Source organism: Gouania willdenowi, chromosome 20 (genome assembly GCF_900634775.1).
Source record: "Gouania willdenowi chromosome 20, fGouWil2.1, whole genome shotgun sequence".
Classification (NCBI taxonomy): Eukaryota; Metazoa; Chordata; class Actinopteri; order Blenniiformes; family Gobiesocidae; genus Gouania; species Gouania willdenowi.
Window position 1 is genome coordinate 24,857,304 of NC_041063.1, and position 23,098 is coordinate 24,880,401.

The 23,098-nt window shown below is 36.1% G+C and overlaps 1 protein-coding gene across 1 annotated transcript in view; it reads left to right on the plus strand.

Annotated features, from left to right (window-relative positions):
• The window catches only part of LOC114454578 (contactin-associated protein-like 2), a 375,848-nt gene extending 353,968 nt beyond the window's left edge, over window positions 1-21,880 (plus strand). The window contains exon 16 of the mRNA XM_028435133.1: window positions 21,720-21,880. Within this exon, the coding sequence (XP_028290934.1) occupies window positions 21,720-21,880 (161 nt within the window). The remainder of the gene's footprint in view (window positions 1-21,719) is intronic.
• Window positions 21,881-23,098: the final 1,218 nt, after the last annotated feature.

The window sequence follows — 23,098 nt, forward strand, 5'->3', positions numbered from 1 at the left end:
TTGCAAATTAGAGTGGACAAAAACAGACTTAAAAAGTGGAAAAAATGTTTCCAAGTGTTAATATTACAACAGTTGGTTTAAACTGACAAAACTGTGACATGAATGTGGTTAAATTGGCAAAAATAAGAGTGCAATATGGTGAAAAGAGGTTTAAAGTGACAATAATGTGTCAACATAATGTGACATTAGGTAGAGAAAGTAGTGGAAAAGGTTTATAATGAAAAAAATAATGAAGGTAATTTGAAATCTATTCTTTTAACCCTTTCGAACACAAAGTATGTTTATGCGGTAACATATGTAAATATTGTTTTGTTTTTTGTTGTTTTTTCTGTATCAAATCTTTTGCTTCTTGTAAAATTGTTTTTTGTATTATTGCATTTGTTTATAAACTGTATTCAATCCACATTTTCAACGGTTCATTCTATTCTGGAACTAATTTTCACTGTCAGTTTTGTGGGTGTTTTGCGTCACATTGCATCATTATAGTGTTATCTGCAAAAAAAAACAAGCTTTATTTTATTTTTTTTAGTGTCTTATTTTTCTGTAATTAATTAATCGCAATTAACGCGTTAACGTTCCAGCCCTAATACATACGGTAATTATCTTTATTTAAATTAATTATCTTCTTTCTTTTGGGTTATTGTCCGGTTTCATGAGCTAGATACGAGATTTTTTTAATAACGCATATTTAAAATGAATGAATAAATAAAATAAAAAATAATAGAATTAATCTATTCTTTTAAACTCTATTCAATCCACATTATTATTTATTCTATTTTCTTATTTTCACTGTCAGTTTATCCATTTCTTTTATTTCCGTCTAGTTTAATCTGTTAAAGGCAATTTAATTTGCCGCTTTGCTGTTAATATTTATCCACTACATTGATTTTTTTGGGCGTTTTTCAAACGATTTACACCACATTGCATCATTATAGTGTTATATAAAAAACAAAAGATTAACTGCGTTGTTTTTTTTGTTATTTTTCTGTAAATAATTCATTGTAATTAATGCGTTAAAGTCCCAGCCCTAGTATTGACAGCTGTCAGTGCTAACCAATGATTTTTTTTTTACCTTGTCCTTTTTTTTTCTCTCCATCATTAAAGTTTAAATTTACTGTTGCGTGGGGACCAATGATTTTCCTGTTGGATACTGATACTGATGATGATGATGATGATGATGCTAAATGAACGCTTGCAACATTGACTCCTGCCTATTAAACGATGGGTTTACATTAATCAGCCATCATATATGGTCATGCCATGTGATGTTCATCCATATGCATGTGTGACCCTGGGGAAGGTCAGGGGGAGATGACGACGATTAGTTTTATTAACTGTCTTCCTGATTACATGTGGCCCTGGGGTACGCTGCTTCCATTAACCAGGTCAAAGCCTGATTGCACCAGAATAGATTAGCGTTCCATTTGCCACCCTTAGAAACCACTGTGGAGGACTTAGACCTTGGATGTAGATGGTGAATTCATTTACTACACTCAGGTTCTCACTTGTTTGTGATGCTGCTAAGTCTGTGTTTGGGAAAGTCACATGTAAGTAGCTCCTTTTGCCAATAAATATCCCCTTTTTTCTGTTTTTTTGTTCATTTTTAAGTTCTTCTTGACACTTTTAACCAATTTTAGTCCTTTCTTAAACCATTTTTGCCACTTTTCATCCAAATAAGCTACATTTTGTCCAATAAATACCACTTGTTTCCATTTTTCCATACATTTAGCCTTTTTTTGTTCCACATTTTTACCCACTCACTATTAATTGCCTCATTTTCCTCATTTAAGCTTATTTTTGCTATTACATATCCCCTTGTTTCTCTTTTTTTACCCATTTGTCTTTGGCTCTTTTTGATACTTCCTTTGTCCCTTTTTTCAGATTTGAGCTCCTTTTGCCCTTTTTTTGTTTTTTGTTTATTTTTAAGTTCTTTTTGACACATTTATCCAATTCTAGTCCTTTTCTTGAACCTTTTTTTTTGCAACTTTTCATCAAAATAAGCTATTTTTTGCAAATAAATATCTTTTTTTTTAAACTATTTTTGTCCAACAACATTTACTTTTTGACAATTATCCAATTTTTGTCCTTTCTTTAATCTTTTTTTTAATTTTTTTTTTTACTTTTCATCCAAAAATACCACTTGTTTCCTTTTTCCCCAACATTTTGCCTCTTTGTTTCATACTTTTGCCATTTTTCACTATTAATCGCCACATTTTCCTCATTCAAGATACCTTTTGCCATTTGCCTTTGGCCTTTAGTTGCCTTTTTTATTTGGCCCATTTGTGTCACTTTTCATTCATATTGCTTCGTTTTTGCCACTTTTTGACCATTTCATGCCACCTGTTACTCATTTTGTGTCACTTTACTTACACTTAACTGATGGCTCATGTCAAAATAATAATAATTTTTTAAAAACTTAGCTGACCAGATGGCCAGTCCACCCCTGGCCCTGGGTACAAACCATCTTGTTGGGCCCCTACTGTTTTTTCTCTCACCCGGACACTATACTAGCATTCTTACAATATTATACAAGTTTTCTTTTTTCTTCACAATAACCTAATGACTCCATATCCATTGCTTATATTTTATAAATCTGTTCTACTATATTTTAATGGTTTATTGAATATATTGTTTGTGACATACTTTTGCAACAATGTAGTGGCGACTGGTAATTTATCAGCTTCTCTCCTTCTTTCTTTCTTCCTGGTGTTTCTTTCTTGAGGAAAGACACGGTTTCCTGCTGCTGTCTATCTCCCACTACTTGTCACAACCACAGTTCAGACGACCACCCACAGTACAGCAGAACCACATGTGGGTCATACCATTAGCACTGTTTTAAAGGGGGTGGTAGCTAGGGCCCTGATGCATGAGCTTAACAACCAACTTGTTTTCCTATATAAATCATCTAAAAATGTTTAAAATGCATTTTCATACATATATAAAACAGACTTTCCCCGCCTTTGGAACCTGGGTACCCTTTACCAGGGGTGGACTGACCATCTGACCACTGCAAGTTATTTTGATGAGCAAGTGGAGGCAGACATGGTAACAGATGGCCAAAAATGGTCCAAAAGTGGCAAGAAAAGAGTGAAAAGGGATTAAAATGGGCCAAAAGCAGTCAAGAGTGGCCAAAAAATGGGCAAATAAAGAAGAACCAGGTGGTATTCAATGGCACGAGTAGCTTTAATGAGCAAAAAGAGGCAAAATCTAGGGGAAAAAAAATGAAACAAGTGGTATTTATTGAGGAAAAATTTGCTTATTTGGATGAAAAGTGAACAAATATTTGATAAATCTGTCAAAAAGAACTTGCAAAATAGGACAAAGAATATGGAAAAAGAGATATTTATTGGAAAAAGGTAGCTAAAGTCTTAAAAAACAAGTGTCAAAAGGGTGACCGTGGCTCAGGTGGTAGAGGGGTCGTCTTCTGATGTGTCGAAGTGCCCAAGGACATGGCAGCTCAGTTCCATTAGTGTATGAATGTGAGTGTGAATGGGTGAATGAGCTGATATTGTCTCAGTCTCAGTGTGAAGATGAAACACTAAAGTGTATAAAAACAAAAGAAAAAGTTAAAACGACATTATTAAACGGGTGGAGATGGACCACATCCTCCCCTGCTGTGAATTGTCTATTGCCTAATAAAAAAAAAAAGACTTCAGTTTGAAAGGAACTGTCAAGCCTGGACATGCTGTGAACCAACAGGGATTTTCCTCTTTAATTTTAGACGGACGGACACACACGACATTTCTAAATTCACTTTTCAATTATGAACAGGAGGCTCTGGCGCCAGCTGCCTGGGGCGAGTCCTGATGACTGTTTGACAGTTTGAACGTATGATGAAGCCCAGCATCAGATTGATGGGAGTGTATTTACCATTTGTTCTTGACTGCAAAAGAGACGAGTCGAGCAAACGCCCACTCCATCATTCTGATGCTCATTAACTGGAACAGAGTCCCAGTGACGGGTAGGGAGTGGGACTGGTGACCCAGTAATCACCATCAGAAGAAAGAGAATTATTGAAAGAAATCAGTCAATTATCAATTATTGTTTCACCCAAAAATAATTTGTTCACATTCAAGTTGTCAAAGATTAGAAAATGTGTCCCAAGATAAGAAAAAGTTGGAAAATAATGCCATTAATATTTACCCAGTTCTACTAATCCGGTGGTTCCCATTATTTATTTCATGACCCGATTTTAATATCGTAAATTTCTGGTAACCTCAAACACTTTATTTTCCTTCTAGAATTAGTTTTTGATCAGGATTAGTGATTTTTTTTTTTTTTTTTTACATTTATATTTCATTTATTATTTATCATATTATTTTTTATATTATGTATTATATTACATATTTTTGTTAAAGTGATAATATAGTAATCAATAACTATTTTTTTTATCATCAATTACTAGACTGATTTAGTGGCTGCTGAATAAATAGATTTCGATAGTTTTTATCATTTGGACCAGTTTCTCAAATGGGGGTACGTGTACTCAAAAAAGTACCCATTAAAGCAACTAATTTACAGTAACGTGAGTACTTCCGTTAATTTTGCCTCTGGTTTTATGTATGGTTAATATTAGCTCAAAAACCTTCATGTCTTCTTATTACTGTAGGTGTTTTTTGGGGTTTTTTTTCAGACATTAAGTGTAAAAGTAGATGTTGCTCTTTACATTCTTTGCTTGACAGTTTCAGCGATGCCTCTCGCCTTCATCAGAAGCGTCTCACTGACAGCATGTGATGTGTCAGCGTGCACGTGCGGCACGCCCAGCAGAGCTGTCAGAATAGCACTACAGGAAAACCTCAAATCTGCAATATCAGACCACTGCAAAGAGAAAAATACACGCTATGGACTGGGACGGGGCGAGGATCATCGGGGTAGAAGAAAACACACACAAACGGAGGTCGTAGAAATCAGGAAGCGTGCGAAGAAGGCCATGAACAGAGACGAGGGGGGGCTACACACTTTCACAGGCCTGGGACACCCTACTACAGAAAAAGTAGTTAGCGGGGAGCGCGGTGTGCCTGGCGGGGCGGTTGGATCTGTTGGGCTCGCCACGACACACCGGTTTGGTGTGGGCGTGGCTGGCCTGGTAGATCTGACACGTCACACGCTGTCAGGGAGACGCTTCTGATGAAGACGAGAGATATCGTCAAAACTGTAAAGCAAAAAATGTAAAGAGCAACATCTACTCTTACACTTAATGTCTGAAAAAAGAACCAAACAATGTCTATGGTTAACTCACTCAGTGCCAGTGTCGTTTCAAATCCAAACGCTCAGTGCCATTGACAAGATATCTCGTCATTTGCGTTTTTTCACAGGGATTACTAGAAAACACCCTGGCGGAGGTCCCTCATCAATATCTAAACTGTGGGGTGTTGTAGTGACCAACTGTGCGCTGAAGATGGCAGCAGTGCACCTTTAGATAAGAGATTAGCCATTGATGCTACCCAGCAAAGCAGGAAGAAGCAGGAAAAAGGGAGATTATGGCGTTACAGAGTGATATTGTGACGTATCCAGCAGCTCACAGCTCCACATACTAACACAGAACATGTGTGGACCTGAGTGGATTATTGATAATTTTGTGATCGTGAGATAAAACCATCAATTAACCGGGCCAAACGGGTCATCGCTGCGTGTCGGGGGGGGTACAAAATACCACCAGCCTGTGAGCCAGATAGCAAAATAATAGGTGACACGTAGGAGGTAGCAGCGCACCTTTGGATGAGAGATTATACATGCTCAGCAGAGCTCAGAGGGAGAGGAGGAAAGGCGTTTACGAGACAGAAAATGGCGCTACGTACGGGAGTTGACTTTCCAGCAGTGCACACTTGACCAGAGCATGTGTGGAACTCATGGATAGTGTGGCGATGGTGAGATAAAACCATGAAAAAACAGGGCAAGCAGTGACACTGCATGTCCGGGAGGAAGAGGAAGTTGCGTGTGTGCAGACTGATGGCAGAGAAAGTTGGAGGAATGCCAAAATACAGTAAGAAATCTATTCAACTCTGAACCAGATAGCAAAATAATAATAATTTTGACATCAAAAGCCCTGTCTCAGTGTTTTTTTCAATGTTTTATATAAGGAAACAATGTTCAGATGTTAGAGTTGTCACTAAAGCAAAAAAAAAAAATAGCTTTAAAGTCACTGACAGGGTTTTTTTTACAAACAGGCTTTTTTTTCAGCTTTTTGCTCTGAAACTGAAGATTTGTGTAAAACTTGCTCTATTGATTACAAAAGAACGAAACGAGCCAGAAACAAAGCGTAGAGGCTTTAATCTTTCAGAATCTGGTGTCAGATTTCAGATAGTCATAGTAGAAAATATTCTGTGGGTCTTTAAAATCAGTCAAAATGCTCAAAAACGACAGGCACTGAGGAGGGTAGAAAATCTGAAAATGGCTGGCACTGAATGAGTTAATATACTAAATAAACAACGAACAGGGAGAATAGACAAGTCTGAAAACAGAGATTGAGAGTGTGAAAGAATGATGTGCGGTTCATTGTGCGCTCAAAGGAAAAACCCAGAGGGGTTAATGTTGCTGTCAGACTCTTGACCTGCACACACAGCAGAGCACAACCATCGACCATGGAGGAGAGGACACAATAATTCAAAGGTATTGCTAAACACCGGCAAAACCTTTTACTTCTATGTACTCAAGACTCACAAAACAAGAATATTACCACCAAACATACAGTTCCCTTATGATTTTTTTTATTTTTTTATTAACTATTGAGAAAGTAAAGCTCAAAGGAAAATCAAAACAGGCATAAAACGACATCACCCTTCCATTGATTGCTTTTCATTGATCGTGCTTTCATTTTATCATCTTTGTTCACTTAAATCTCACTATGCCTTGATAAGCCCATTGTTTGATTAAGTGCCTTTAAAAGTAGCTAAAAAAAAAAGAAAGAAAGATGGAAGTGGAGGAGCTTTTATGTAGATTGCCGTGCAGGTTTCTCCTGAATAGGTGTGAAAAAGGAGTCGCAAGTTAAAGATAAAAGGGGACGAATCTGAACTTTTACATGAAACGAGTGTTTCATGGATGATTATCTCCTTCAAGGAAGTCGTTTTTTTGTCTGTTAGCAGGATTATATCAACATTTTAACCAAAGATATCCTCATGCTTTGAATGATTTCAGTACATTTTAGAGGGGATCCGGATCAATATACTGATTCTGGATCAATGTAAACATCAAAATCAAAAACTCTTATCTTGGTTTGTAATTGACTGATTTTTATAAAATTTGACACTGTTACATTGGGCTTGATCAGATCCGGATTGCACATTTTATCGTGTTTTTTTTGTGCCCGTATCGTTAAACCTTTAAAGCAGGGGTCACCAACACGTTGCCCGTGGGCCCCAGGTAGCCCACATGGACCATGACCTCTAGTCATCAATGAGCTCCATCTATAATCTGATTAACGTTCCAGGATTCAAACACACAAAGATAAATACATATGACAGATGTAGTCAGTGCTTAGTAGAGTATTAAATTAACCACCTTTGTTTATTTTCAAAAAAACATTGTGACAAATGTTTTACAGATATGGAGTATGGTCAGTGGTATGTATATAATATATGTAAGATATATAATTTCTTTAAATGCAAGGTGGATTTTCTATAAAAAAAACTAAACTTCATTAAATGAAAATGGAGCAATAGCAATAGAAAAACAAACCAACATTTCCTACCTTTTTAAATTATTGATAGCCTTCCTTATTATCTTATCTTTTTATTAGAGTGATTTTTTTGGGAACTTAAAATTTGGCTTTTTTTTCTACTAATGGCCGCTTTAAATTTGGTTCAGTCGTTGCAATAATACATTGCATCCAATAAGAAGAAAAAAGAAATGTAATTTATGTGACCTTATTATTACAAATGAAAGCTTATGCAAATAGTTTCTTTTGAAAATCTGTCGTCGTCTTTGGTTAAATTACTGTCCCGGTGTCATGTACTGAGTGCGTATCGTACTGAGATTGTATATGCGTCTGCGCGCACATGCGCACTACCGGAAAATGAATTTTTGCTCAAAGACATAATTCATTTTTGTTTATTTTTGTAAAATAAACAGACATGTTTTATTCGTTTATTGGATTATGTTAGGTTTAGGGTTAGGGATGTAACGATTAATCGTACGGCAGTTAAAAATCGATTCTTAGGTATCGCGGTTCACATCGATACACTGAAAATTGAATCGCAATACTTTTTTAAACAGCAGAGGGCGCTATATATTTATCCTCTTGTCCAGAATTGTTGGCGGCGGGCGGAATCTGCTACTACTTTCTTTCTGGCCACCTTCTACTCTTAAACATGTTCATAAATGATTCCTTACCCCTTTAGCACCGAAAGAATATCTGTAATATTAGGTGAATATCTGTAAAAGTCACATTTTTTGCGCGTAGCATCTCTTCTTCACTGCAAGAATATCTGCATGCCAACCGACCACAGAGTTACCAGCGCCCTCTGCTGGTCCAAACAAATATCTGACGTAAATACAATGCAATGACTGTTTTTTTTTTTAAAGTCCAATTATTAAGGCACAAAATACATTTTCAGTTGCACTTTTAAAAAGAAAAAGAACTATCATGCAGTTTTGCATTGTTTACTATAGAACCAGAATTTTAATTAATAGGCTTCTTCGTTTGTATTATTCCTTTGTTTATTTCATTCAAGATTTATTTTTAGTTCAACTGCATTGTTTTGAGGGACTCTTTTGCCAATGAAAAATAAAAGGAAAATAGTACAGTTCAGTAAATAAAGGAATAATTTTCAGTCATCATTTGTCTACAGTCCCATTTTGTAAAATAAATCGTGAGAGAATTGTATCGTGAATCGAATCGTATCGGGAGTTGAGTGAATCGTTACATCCCTAGTTAGGATTATAATCTCAGTACAGAGGTAAACTCAGTACATAACACCGGTTTTGAGTTTTAAAAATCTGGTCCCCCTAGGTTAGGGTTAGGGTATTGAACCACACTTAATGACAGCCTTCATGACACCCTATTCATGCTAATGACTGGTGTCATGTCATAATAATGACAGCGTAATGTCAGCCTTTGTAGAACCCTTCCCAATAAATGCTGCATTGAAATTTGTGGAATTTACAAAGTTTTACAAAGACAACTTTCAACAAGATTCCCAGACAACTGACTGACTCCATTGAGACTCGTTTTGTTTCTTTAATGTGAAAGAGTTTCTAAATCTGCTTTATATGTTGATTTTCTCTACATGTAGCAGAAGATCAGTTTCATCTCTGAATAATTTTATGACTCAGTTGGAAAACTTTTACAAGATAAACATTTATAGGTTTTTTACCTTGACACAGCAGCATGTCATAACGGGGGAGGGGATGTTTTTGTGATAAAATGTTGTTTCATCTTTTGTGCTTTACATAATCCTAATCCTCTAGAATTGTGTTTACCAAGCGGTAAGCGCCACCGCTGCATGTTGAACATCCTCTCATGCTTAAAGTTTTTACAGCTGATAATTCTTCAGACAAAAAAAATTTCACTGACACGAACCAAAGCCAAGTTTAAGTCTTGTGTGACATCCAAGTCATTATGGATACATTTCTGTAGTGGATTTCAAAAGATGATCTTTGTCCAAGCAAGTTTCAGCTTAGTTGTTTGTTTCAGTCTAACAAAAAATATTCAAACATAAATCACATTTTTAATAGGCTGTCCGTACGGTTGCTGTATCAATATACCGACATTCTATCCGTACACAGCGCCCCTATTTGGACAGTTTAGGTCACGTGACTAAGACTAACCATCACCCTAAACCTAAACCTAACCCTAAGATGCTACGTACTTGTACTTTGGTAATCGTAACAATAGTACCGGGGGTTGTCCGTATGGCAACCGTACAAATAAAACACTAATTTTCAAATATACTGTATGAAATGCTTATTTGTTACCTTTCTCAAATGATACACACATAAGTAATGCAATCAATCAACAAAGATGTGAGTTGCATTTTTCAACCAGGTTTAAGCTAAAGTGAAACAGCAACTTCACAGTAGCTTCAATTTTCTGATTTCTGATACATACACATTACAAGTAAAAAAATAATAATTATCTTCCCTTAGCATCTCAGCACATAGCGAATAAAAGATTAAACACATATAGCTACTCAAAAGATAAACAAATGTAAACAAACAGGGGGCTGGCCCACATCGCGCTACGATAACCCACAAGGACAGAACGTGAAAAAGTCAGAAAATACTGTGGTGAAAATAATAATAATAATAATAATAATAATAATAATAATAATTTATTTATTTTCGAATGTGCAAAATAAATATTGTTTTTATCGACAAACTTGATAAATGCATTAAATCGATTTTTTGCCCAGCCCTAGTAGACCGTAGATACTCATTAGCTTTATGACATTTCAAACACAGCTTATGTCTTTATTTGATCAAAAACTATTGTCTTTAAACGTCTTATGATTATTATGAGGGGGAAAGTTTGGGGTCAAAATTCAGCAGAGTGAGTCACAACCTTCTTGTCATACTTTAATATATCACCGTACTTTAGCGGTTATCCTTTACAACCCTTTTGCCTTTTTTTCATTTCTTTTAGGCCTTTCTTCTTCTATTAGCTTTCCCCTTTGCCACGTTAGCCTCCTGTTTTCTTCGTCTCTGTGAAGTTGTTTATGTCCCATCCACCCACCTTTGTAATTATAAGGCTTGTTCACTATATCCCCATCCTTACACTGGGCCTGACGGATATACAGCGAGATGGATGATGTGAGTAAAAAAGACAAGCGAGAAGGAGTTTGTTGACAGAGGTTCTCAAACTTTTTGGGCTCACGTACCCCATTTCTCTTATTTCTGAATCCAAGTGCCCCCTTTGTCCGACTACAACATTTTTCTTGTAGAAAACTATTTAAAAACAAATATAGATCATAATGATGGAATAAACAAGTGGTAACACATTTTAAAGAATCACATTTTGTAAAAAGGTGGAAAGAAACATTGTTTAGTGCAGTGGTTCAACCCCAAATACATTTTTTTTTCCCCTAGAATTCGTTTTTGATAATTTTTTAGCTCAGTTTTTTTTTAGATTTTTACTGCATTTTAAATTAATTTCACTAATAGAAGAAGATACTTACCATTATCAGCAACACACAAAGCGACAAAAACACACTATAAATGAGAGAAAACTACACAAGATTACTACAAAATACACAAAAAACTACAGAGAAACATACAAAACGACATAAGAAACAACCAAAGGACACCAAAAACACACACACTGAGAGAGAATAATTTAAAAAATACCAACAACACACAAAAATGACAACAAAAATACACAAAATACGAGAAATATATACTGTATACTAAAAGAAAACAGACAATCAACAACAAAATGACACAAAATGATAGAAATTATATAGATTGGAACATTTACTGAAAATATAAGGATCAGTCTTGGTCCCATGGTGGGAGATGAACATAAATGATAAAAACTATAGAAATAAATCTATTCAGGAGCTACTAAATACTGTTTCATTCCTCTTATTAACAAAATGAAATTTTTTAAAATGTGTGTTATCACTCATTCATTCCGTCATTATGATCGATAGTTGTTTTTTCACAGAATTGTTGTAGTGGGACATAAAGGGGGGACTTGAGCCAAAAAAGTTTGAGAGCCACTGATTTAGACTGACACTTTATTTGTTAATCTCCTCTTTTTTCTCTCTCTCTCAAGTACCCCTTGTAGTACTTCTAGGGGTACACGTACCCCCATTTGTGAAACACTGGCTTATGACACATAGTTTTATTGGCTTTAACCCAGGGGGGACATAGTGCTCAATGAGATTTAGTCCTAAATGCACAGACACATGCTAATTATGACGACGCTGCACTATTGATGATTATGATTGTTTATAGTCTTAAACTTGCTCTTTTGTCAGTTCCAATTGCTACTGGAGGTGTTTACATGGTTATTCATCCACACGTGCTGAGCCGAGGCCATATTCTTTTGGAGTGTCATGAAGACAGGGTGAAGGAGGGAACATTTGCTGCTGGTTATTGTGTCCTTCATCAAGTCGACAAGCTAATTAGACGAGCGAGCGCTAATATTAATTCCCTCTTTTTCCTCAACTTTCTTTTTTGCAAGGTGTTTTTCATTTACTGGGCTGATACACTCTGTGATAACCTGTACATTGGTGCAGGGCTATGCAGAGGGAATTTAAGGAGAGCATGATGTGGACTGAACAGGGGGTGAAGGGTTGGGTTTCCGAGCTGTTAAAAGGGAACGGCTCCTGCAACGGGTGTGCTCAAGTAGAGAACGCTGAAATAACTCATTGGCCTTTCGCTGTTTCACCTGACGAGTAAACTCCTTTACAGCGTTGTTCCTACTTAACCTCCCACTTCCATCACCAAAATGAAGGATTCAAGCAAAAAAAGAAAGAAAAAAAGCTGTTCCGATGAGGATACAACAACCTCAACTACTCCATGTTTTAGTACCTGAACTAAAGAAAAGTAATGTTGCATTCATAAATTGTTAAAACACTACAACACAGGAGATGCAGGTAGGTCAAAAGTAAAAGATTCTCTATGCTCAATTTTTATTATTAATCTAGAACAGTTAAGTCTTCTAAAACTTCTTTTCACATTCTACATGAAATCACATTTATTAAAGCAGTCTGTGTTGCTAATTATGGCAGTAATACCTAAAACAAGCACTGACAAAAAACATCTCTGCAAGTCTATCAAGGTATAATTGAACATGTCACAAAGTACCGTTACTTCAATTAGCAAATGAATCACCCTGGCATTCAAGATTGACAGCTCATAAAGAAATCTGAGTTCACTTTCTATGTCATCTCATGGCACTCATAATAAAAATAACTGGTCCTATAGTTATACATTTTTTCAAATAAATAACTTATAAGTAGGAGAGCGTTCCAGCCTCCCGTATTGAGACTGGTTTTCATAAGCGAGGAGCCTGATAGCTAAACACTCCCGTTTGACTTTTAGATGCGTTACAAACATCCAGAAACCAGCAGACAGGGAGCAAAGTGTTCTACCTGGAGAATGAGCACTAACAGGTCTGTAAGATACACTGGATCCTGACCATTCAGAGCTTTATATGGTAACAGAAGCATTTCAAATTCTACTCTCTCCTGCTTGTACCTGTAAGTTCTCTAGCTTTAGCATTTTGGTTCACCTGTTGACCATCCTGGTGTAAAAGAAGCCTTAAAAAGACCAAACAGGGCTAGTGGGAAGGCATCATGGAACTACTTTGGTACAAAGTTCTCTGAATCTGAATGTAAATCTGTTAATTCTTTAGTGACACTAGTAAAATACTGATCTGATCTTGTCCAGTTTAAAGCGATACACAACCCATCACATGAATACACTTTAGATGATAGGTCTAAAGCTAAATAATACTACTTTGTTGCTAATTTGTGTGAGAAGGAGATTTTCAGCCAATCAGGGTCTGCATATCATGTTCTTGTCACCTCAGGATTACTCTTTGTTTTCTGGTACCTTGGAAAATCTATAGAGAAGTAACATTTCTATCTGACATTCAAACACTTTGTTACGTGTCATGGTCATAGTCATGAGAAGACCAGGAACATTACCATAAAACGATAAATCAGACTTTTCACGTCTTGTACAGACCATCCAGCCGGATTGTACTAACTCATCAAAATGTCTGAACGCATCTCGGAAACACATTCATTTAAAAGACCATAACTACGGTAATATTTGCTCGATCTGAGAAATTCCCCCAGTTTCCAAAAGCTAAGGAGTTGCTCTTTGCAGCCGATATCATGTCAATGTGGTCATTTTACTCACATGTGATGGAACGGTTAAAAATACCGTTTTGGTTTGATGAAATTGTCACACAAAGAAAAGAGAAAGAGACTAAAGTCCAAGATGGACTGAAAGAGACTTGAGTCCATCTGAGTCTAAACCTCATCACCTCCCATCTCCACGGATAACAGACAGAATAAAGCTTTGAGTCAGCATGGGACAATGTGATGAAATCTTTCAGTTCATAAGTGTATATTCAATGATTATTTAATGTTCTGTAAACCATTTTTTCATTGTTTTACTTTCTAGGAGGAGATTATTTTTTGTCATTACAAGGTAGATTCAAGAGAACATTGGGTACTTTGATTATGCCAATGTCGGCCCAAGTGTCTTCTTTTTTGGAAATCAAAATATAGTCACCTTATTAAGTCTATGCTATGATCAGAACGATTGGATACCTTTAACCTCTTAAAACCCGTTCAGGTTATGTGAATGGAGAACTTCCTTGGGTAATTACTTTGTCACAGTTTGTCAAGCATGTCAACTTTTAAAATTTTGCATTTTATTGCATGTGAAGCTTCTAAATTGTAAATTGGATATCTTTAGTTTTGGTGGAGTTATAGTATGTTTTGTGATGTACCAGTCCTCATGACAGTTTGATCATTGAGTCCCAATTGCATTTTTTCTCTAGTGGTCTTTCTTCTCAGCAATCCAGACTCCTCCACCATCTCCAACATGTATACAATTGATATTAGACATGGTTAAGTTAAACCAAAACCTTCCTCTTTAATGCCAAGCAGAGTAGTCTGTGTTCTCACAGCCTTACCCTGGCCCTTTGATAAACCAGTTTCACTGTGTCCAGAAAATGAGCTGTTGGCAGCTTAAACTGCTCTTACAGCCAAGACCCAGTTCTTTAGTCCAAAAGCATTCAAAACTTGGCACTGGCTGAAAACTGGCACCCAATTCCTTCCAGTTATACAAGTATTGTAATGTACCAGACTTTTTTTTATTTTATTTATTAAACTTTTTTCAGTAAAAACAAACTCCCAGCAACAACTTATGAACTAAATGCACACTAATGTTTAAGCCCACAATCATGACACCACAATTTGATGAGTTCTTAATATTCTAAGCAACCTTTCTCTGACATTTATTCAACTAAATGCAATACAAGGACATCCAGACCACAGGCATTCAATACTTTGTTATGCATCGTAGCTAATCACACATCAAACCAAAGAGGGAAGACCGGGAGGGTGTGTGTATGCTTTGAATACAACTTTAGATCATGATCAGAGCAAGAGTTTTTCTCAATTAGCTCAGATTAAAGGACAGATTTCTGAAGGACTAATGGGAACATAAAGAGATTAGATGCCAAGGCAGCATTGTGAAGATGGACTGATATGAAGCAGAGATAGAGAGAGTAAGAAACGGACCGCTGAGACCGACTGATACACGAAAACAAGCAAAAGGTGCACTAGAAAGTTACAAGAGAAAGAGAGCATAGCAGAGAAAGGTACAAAGACGTATTAGGTAGAGAGATAAAGAAAAGAAGACCTTTGAGAATTGGAGATATGAGAGAGCATGGAGGGGAGGCAAATAAGGGCCTAAATGCACCAGGGCCACAGATATGTGGGGAAGCTGATGGTGGTAGAGAAGGTCCTCAAAGTAATTTGATGGATAGGTGGTTAGGGAGAGAAGACAGATTGAGACAATGGAAAGAGACAAGGGAGCCTGGCAAAGTCTGGGAGACAGATTAAAAGAAGCAGAGAGGAGAGTGTGCCAGACACACATGCATTCCTAGAGATAAACATAAGGACAAAGGCACACAACCCTCGCTCTAACTCATGCTCAATAGTTTTCGAATTGAATCCATAGCTATGCTAATATGTCTGCCTACAGTCGTCATGAAAAATACAATCAGGGGTCAACGAGGCTAGAGGGTGAGGACATCAAACAAGGTCACCTAAGAACAAAAAACAAGAGTTCAATGACAAGGACTGAAGAAGTAAGTGATTGATGACGAAGGTCAAGGAAACTAGATGTTTGCAACTCTGTGAACTTGTCTTTGTCTCGAACAGATCCAGGATGAGGCAGAATCTTATTTTTAAGGTATTCTAAGGCTAATTATCCATGAGTTTACCTTCTTTTTTCACCCACAGATTCAGTAGCTGCTGTAATTAGTCGAGATTGAAAGAGCGTAATGATTCAGTCAGGCTCTTTAGAAATCAGTCTAAAGGGCAAATAGCAGTTTTTTTAATAATTCTCGCCTTCAAATTTTATTAGTTTGTACCGTGCAGCTTAGATTTCCAAATGCCGTATGTCCCTGCTTGTTGGCTGTTAGCACTTTACAGAAAGGTGCAGACTTAAAGTGGGTGGTATGGACCAGTTTATGTGCTTGTCAAATCCTTGGATTATGAACGTCTTTTTGGCATTTCAGCTTCAATTGTCTGCATTTTTTTTTTAAAGCCACGATCTCACTCTTGGGATGCAAGCAGCTGAGCATGTCTAGTGCCATTTTGAATTCACTGACCTTTTCATTTTGCAGTCCGATTATCCAGGGTATGATCAGACGATATGATTTAAAGAAATAACGCAACATGCATTTTAAAGCCATTAAGATTTTCAAGAGACTCCAGGATTGTAATACTTGAAACACTTAGTTTGTACTATATGACAAAATACACAAAAGACTTATCCTTAACTTTCAGGTTTGTCTGAAAGAGACGCAGAAACTCATGGGACTGGATTGGATATAGTAAGACCGTGAAAACTGTCAAAAACCATTAACTCTTTGACAGAGAAATTAAGATAATAAGAGTTCCTCTCCCTTCTTTTCTAAAGAACTCAAGGAGCCTCAAAGATTCAGATTAAAACTCATTTCTATTCAAGTGCAGTCACCTTAAATACTGAGACATTGTGACCTACGTTGTGATTGATCTGTCTATCTAAACTAACTTATCCTGTTCAGGGTCAAAAAGTCTTCAACTGACAATCTATCACAGGGCAAACAAAGGATTGGAAGATGATGAGAAAAGTAAAAATTGACTGGAACAAAAAATTCCAGTCAAGGCCTGAATTCCACCCAACAATCCCCTTGTTTGTATTGTCATGTTTTTTTCTCAAATCCTGAACAACTGGAAGAATCCTCAGAATACTCGCTAACGCCAAGAACCAAAAGTAGAAAGTGAACAACCACATACGCCCAAAGTCTTGCTGCTGTACTTCTCAGCCTCCGTTTAACTCGAATGACGTAGGTGTTGTAAAACAAATCTTAGCCTTTCCTTTGTTTAGTTGTGAGGAAATGAGTGGGGCAGTAAAGGAGGGGAGGATCAGGAAAGGAACGGTGTAGGAGGGAACAGCAGGGCATCAGGTGGAATGGGAACGATGCAACGTGCCAGTTTAAGTCTCTTGAGTGAGTCAGCTCGCGCTGCCAAAACAAACAAGTCGGGATTGGAGAGAGAGAGGAAGAGGAGGCAGAAGAAAGTGGAGTGGGAGAAAAGAGTATGACAGCATGGATGGATGAAGATGTGAGAAACGAGCGATAGAATCATACTGGCAAGGAGTTGGTGGAGAGATTTGCTGAGGGAATGCTCTGCCAACATGAAGCCCAGGGGCATGTTTTCTGTGCGTATTCAGAAAAACCTGGATTTAAAACTCAGGTGCATTATAATCATGGTCGTTCCCATCGGAGCCTAATTTGAGGAGAAAGCTGCAGGTGTGCATGAGTATGTGTTAATAATAAAAACAGTGCCAGGTTGAACTTAAAATCAAGATATTAATTAAATTAAGCAGGGATGGACGGACTTAGAAAACTGTCAATATGGACAAGACAAGCAGAAATATTGTAAAATCATATAGAAGGTTTAATTGTGAACCCATAGAAAAACCTACTAACACTGGTAGAATAAATCTACAGAAAAAGACCATTGCCTCTATACTGACAGATCTATGAAATACAAAAAATACTTTCACACAATAACTTTTAAAAGACCGTAAGGATTGTGTTGTTACTTCTTTAGGACTGCAGTGTTTATTTCCAGAGGTGAAAGTAACAGATTACAACAACTCACGTTACTGTAATTGAATTGCTTTCATGGGTATTTGAACGCTCAGTCAAGGGAGGGGCTCAGAGTAGAGCTACTGCTCCTCCGCATTGAGAAGGGCCAGATGAGGTGGCTTGGGTACCTACTTGAGATACCCCCCTGAGGCCTCCCTAGTGAGGCGTTCAGGGCACGTCCCTCCAGAATGAGACCTCGAGGAAGACCCAGGACACGCTGGAGGGACTATGTCTCTCGGCCGGCCTGGAAATGCCTCGGCATCCCCCGGAAGAGTTGGAGGAAGTGACTGGGGATAGGGAAGTCTGGGCCTTCCTGCTAGGGATGCTGCCCCTGTAACCTGATAACGGATAAGCGGAAGAGGATGGATGAATGGATGGATGGGTACTTGTACTTATTTTAGTATATTTCTAAATCAGTAATTTTACTTGTAGTTAACTAAGTTTCAAAAGAAGTAAAATTGTTACATTTCTACACCCAACTGTTACTGCGAAATTATTTTTATTCCTTTTAAAATGATCAACAAACATTGTGAAACTACAAAAAATTAAATGACCAGACAACAACAATCAAATGCATCACATCATAGCCGACCAATCAGATTAAACGTAATGCTCGGCGCCAAAACAGCATTGAATGTTGGTTATTTTCTCAATTTTGGAGTTAATAAATGTAGCTACACTAAGAGCCTTTTGACTTGAATTCATTGGTGTTATTTTATTTTTAAAATAATTGTACATTTTCATTTTTTATAGATATTTTTTATTGAAGAATGCAAGATCCAACGCTTTTCAGCATTCACATAACAATCAACATAATGAAATACAAAAAAAGCAAAACAATGTGAAAGAAATAGAGAAAATAAACATTGGTATCTCCAATATTTAATATATATATATATATATATATATATGTTTTTTTTTTTTTTTTTTGTTTTTTTTTAATACATCCTACTAACAGTAACGAATTGTACATTTTGATAAACCTTTTATTTTGTGCAGATGCCTTTGTGGAAAATAAATTAAGTTATAATCCTTTTTTTTAAGTGTCTACATTAGATGTTTACTGAATGTAAGGGAACCAAGATTTATTACCAAAAATAAACATGGGTTGTGACAGTAACCAGTAACTTTTACTTTGAGTACTATTTAATTTAGCTACTTTTTACTTGTACTTGAGTATTTTATGTATGACTTACTTGTATTGAGTACAAATTCAATCAAATAACAGTACTTCTGCTTGAGTAGAATGTATCGGTACTCTTTACACCTCCGTAGTTTTCTCACCATCTTCCAGTCCTTTAATTGTTTGCCCTGCTGTGATAGATTGTCAGTTGAAGACTTTCTGACCCTGAACAGGATAAGTTAGTTTAGATAGACGGATCAATCACGACGTAGGTCACAACGTATCATGTCTCAGTATTTAAGGTGACTGCACTTGAATAGAAATGTTCTTTAAATCAGAATCTTTGAGGCTCCTTGAGTTCTAAAGAAAAGAAGGGAGAGAAACTCTTATTCTCTTTATTTTTCTGTCAAAGCATGAATGGTTTTTGACATTTTTTGATACTTAGCTGCAGTTTATGGGGTGTTCCTATAGCCTTATCTAAAAAAAAATTAAAAGCCAAATTCAGTTTGTTTCCATTTTCATGACTTGATAAAACCCTAACTGTTATTTGGAGTGTTTTTCTAGATTTTCATCTTTTTTGATACTATAATAAAAGTCACATAAAAAATGATCATTTGCCACTTTTTCTTTTACTACATCTTAAATAAACTGCTTTTATATTAACGTAAAGCTCCAGTTCTTACTTGTATAATTGGAATAAACATGGTGAAGATGGGTGTGCTTGTTTTTGTGTCTCGTTCACATAATTTAATCTAATATGTCGTGACCCCATTTTTTATTTTACAAGTTTCTGCTGACCCCAGAGATGTTTTTTTTTTCCTTCTAAAATTCGTTTTTGGTCATGTTTGTTATGCTGTGTTACAATTACAAATAGAGAGTATCCAGGATTAGTACACAAAGTGACAAGCTGTACCAGCTCAGATATTTTTATACTGCATTTTATTTGAGAAAGTGATAGTTTAGGATACAGTTGTTGGAGATTGTGTGTTATTTTGAAAAAGAACAGTAATTTAAAAGAAAACTTTTAATTTTAATTAGTAATGTTTAGAAATGTCATTATTACGAGATATTTCAAGCGACCCCTTTTTATTTGCAGGCGACCCCACATGGGGTCACAGCCCCAAGGTTGAAAAACATTGATTTACTCTATTGTTTCATACAGAATTTCCTAATTATTATGTTTTGTGCTGGTTCACATTCATTTCTGGGTAAATGGCACATAAGAAACAATAGATTAAATTACGTGACACGTCCTCATGTTAACATTTAACACTACGGGTGCTTTGATAGAATTAACTACTGTCCATCAAACAGTGCCTTCACTACTTTGAGTATTTAGTCAATTATCCACGTAAAATGAAAGAAAAGTTATATAACTTAATGAAACTTATATATATATATATATATATATATATATATATATATCTCACATCCTAATGTAATTACGCTGCATCCAAAGCCTTTTTCAATCCCTTCTAAGAGAGAATAAAAGTAGTTCTGGAGATGTGATCGCCTCTGATGGACTCTGACAAAGAAGCCTTTCTTTTTTTTTTTAATTTATTTATTTATTTTTTTTAATAAAGAAAGAAACCCAATATGGTTTCCTCTTCTTATTTTGTTACTGTGATATATTTCCTGACACCAGAAATATTTACATCTATGTCTCTGCCTTGTTATCACTAAGGCCAGAATACATTATCCAAGGCAAATAAAAGATTATTGCATTTCTTATTGAAAAGCAATGACCTCCCCCCTCTCCACACACACACACACACACTCTCTCTCTCTCTCTACAATTAATAATGAAACACAAATTTACACCAGAAACACGCTTACGCAGAAACGAACCGTCATAGTCGAGTGGTTTGTGTACCAGCAGCTCAAAGGAGTTATATATATAAATATATATATATACAGTATGTGGCAAGTGTGGCTGCCAGTCTCTGAGGCATTTACCATCCAGCTGGGTAAAAAACATGTTGAGTGAATGAATCACATTAGCCATGCAGCTGCTGGATGTCACTATAAATCACAATAATGTGGGAAAGGTTTGAATACTTAAAAGTTTGCCAATTAATCACCTGCAGTATAAAGTAAACTGTTTAGCTAAAGTTTGCACTCTTGTATTTTAAGTTTAGGGGAGAGAAACAAAGAAAAAAACAGAATTTTGCGGGCAGGGTTGGATTCAATTACATTTTTCAGTTGCAATTAAGTTTTTAAATGACCTAAGTTCAATTACGATTACACTGACCTGCATTTTTTTCTCACTTAATAACATTCAATTACACAATTATTGACCCTGAAATAAATACATTGTAACATTCTTCTTGTGTTAGCTGTCTATTAGCATCTCTAATGATAACGGGTCCTAAATCAGCTGTAAAATACACTGAAATCAAATATCTATCATCTAATTTCTTTCCTATCTATTGATTACCTTGTTAGGCTTCATAATCAATGAAAATATAGTTTTAATATTATTGGTGTGGACATCTGAGCCTTTTTTGTGTCACTATACCTCTTTTAACGGTCAAATATGGGAAAGCTTGACATGAAACATGTTTTAATAATTGTTAACTACATATGTGTAGAACTGTACATAGAAAAATTATAATTGCCAAGTCAACTATCTGAACTCAATTGCAATTTAAATACGATTACGACAGCAACATTTTTTAAAATTACACGATTACAATTATAATTGACCCCAACCCAGGATGATGTTGGATTTGAAAGGAAATGATGACATTTTGTGTGTTTTGTGTGTAGATGGAACGCCCTACACTTGGTGGGTCGGCCGTGGCAACGAGAAGCATTTCTACTGGGGCGGCTCGGGGCCGGGTATCCAGAAATGTGCCTGTGGCATCGACAGGAACTGCACTGACGCAAAGTACGACTGCAACTGCGACGCCGACGCCAAACAGTGGTGAGTGTGAAAATCGTGGCGTTATGTTACTCGTGAATAACTAATGATTATAAGACAGAGAGCCAAGCTACAAAGGCCGAAAATGAATGAATCACATGAAGAAAAATGGTTTTATATCCCAAGAAAGAGTAATCTTTATACTATAAATAAGGACACAGATTAGATGTTTTTCTTACATTCCCACATACAGCTATGGGTCAATGAAAATAGTAATAAAAAAAAAAGGATTTTTTTCATATTTCCCAAGAGCCAATGCATTTATGTGACTAATCATTAGTGATGTGAACAGTCTATGTTCATAGCTCTAAGCTAAATCTAATTACAGGGAGCTGAGACATATGCTAAGTTGTTTATTGAAGGACCAAACATGTTCCAGACCCAAACTGTGGGTCTGGAATGTCCACCAGATAGGATGTATAGCAGATGTTTGTGTATATTCTGAGAGAGTAGGTGGAGCTCTTTTATTATACCACATGTCAGTTTCCTATGTGATGTAGTTACTGAGATATCGGAAGCTGAAAATGGACGAAAAATAAGGACGTGCAAAAATGGACACACCCTCCTCACTGAATTGGCCACGTATCAAAAACTGTCCATCCAATCAAACTAAAAATGTACAGTGTGTCTATTGAATAATAACAGAACAATTGGTACAAATTTTTGAATTTGAGACTAAAGCACGTGGGCCATTTGTTAAATTCAGTCTGTTTCAAACCATTCAGAACAAATCCATTTAAAGAGATTGTTAAATGATATGTTAGATCTCCTAATTTAATGGTTTATGGTGACGAAGTGAAATAATTGTGAACAAAATTAAACAAAAATAACACATTCACAAAACTCTGAATTAAATATAGACAAACTGGTAAAAACATTGTCTATTTGGGATAGATTAAAATCTGTTGTGAAAAAAAAAAAATGTCTTTAAAATTGGTAAATCCAATTGTTTCACATGGAAGAGGATTAAGGCAAATTTTGATGGAAAAAATAATTTTGGCCAAATCAAAATGAAATGAAAAGTTGAAATTTTGAGAATGAAGTTGAAATTTTGAGAATAAAGTTAAAATATAATGGCAAGATTTAATGTCGAATTTTCGAAAATGAACTCAAAACACAATATCATAATAAAAGTCGAAGGTTTGCTAATGAAGTCAATTCACCGGAGCATTTTGACTTTATTCTCGACATTTCAACTTTACTCTGCCCAAAAATATTTTTTTTC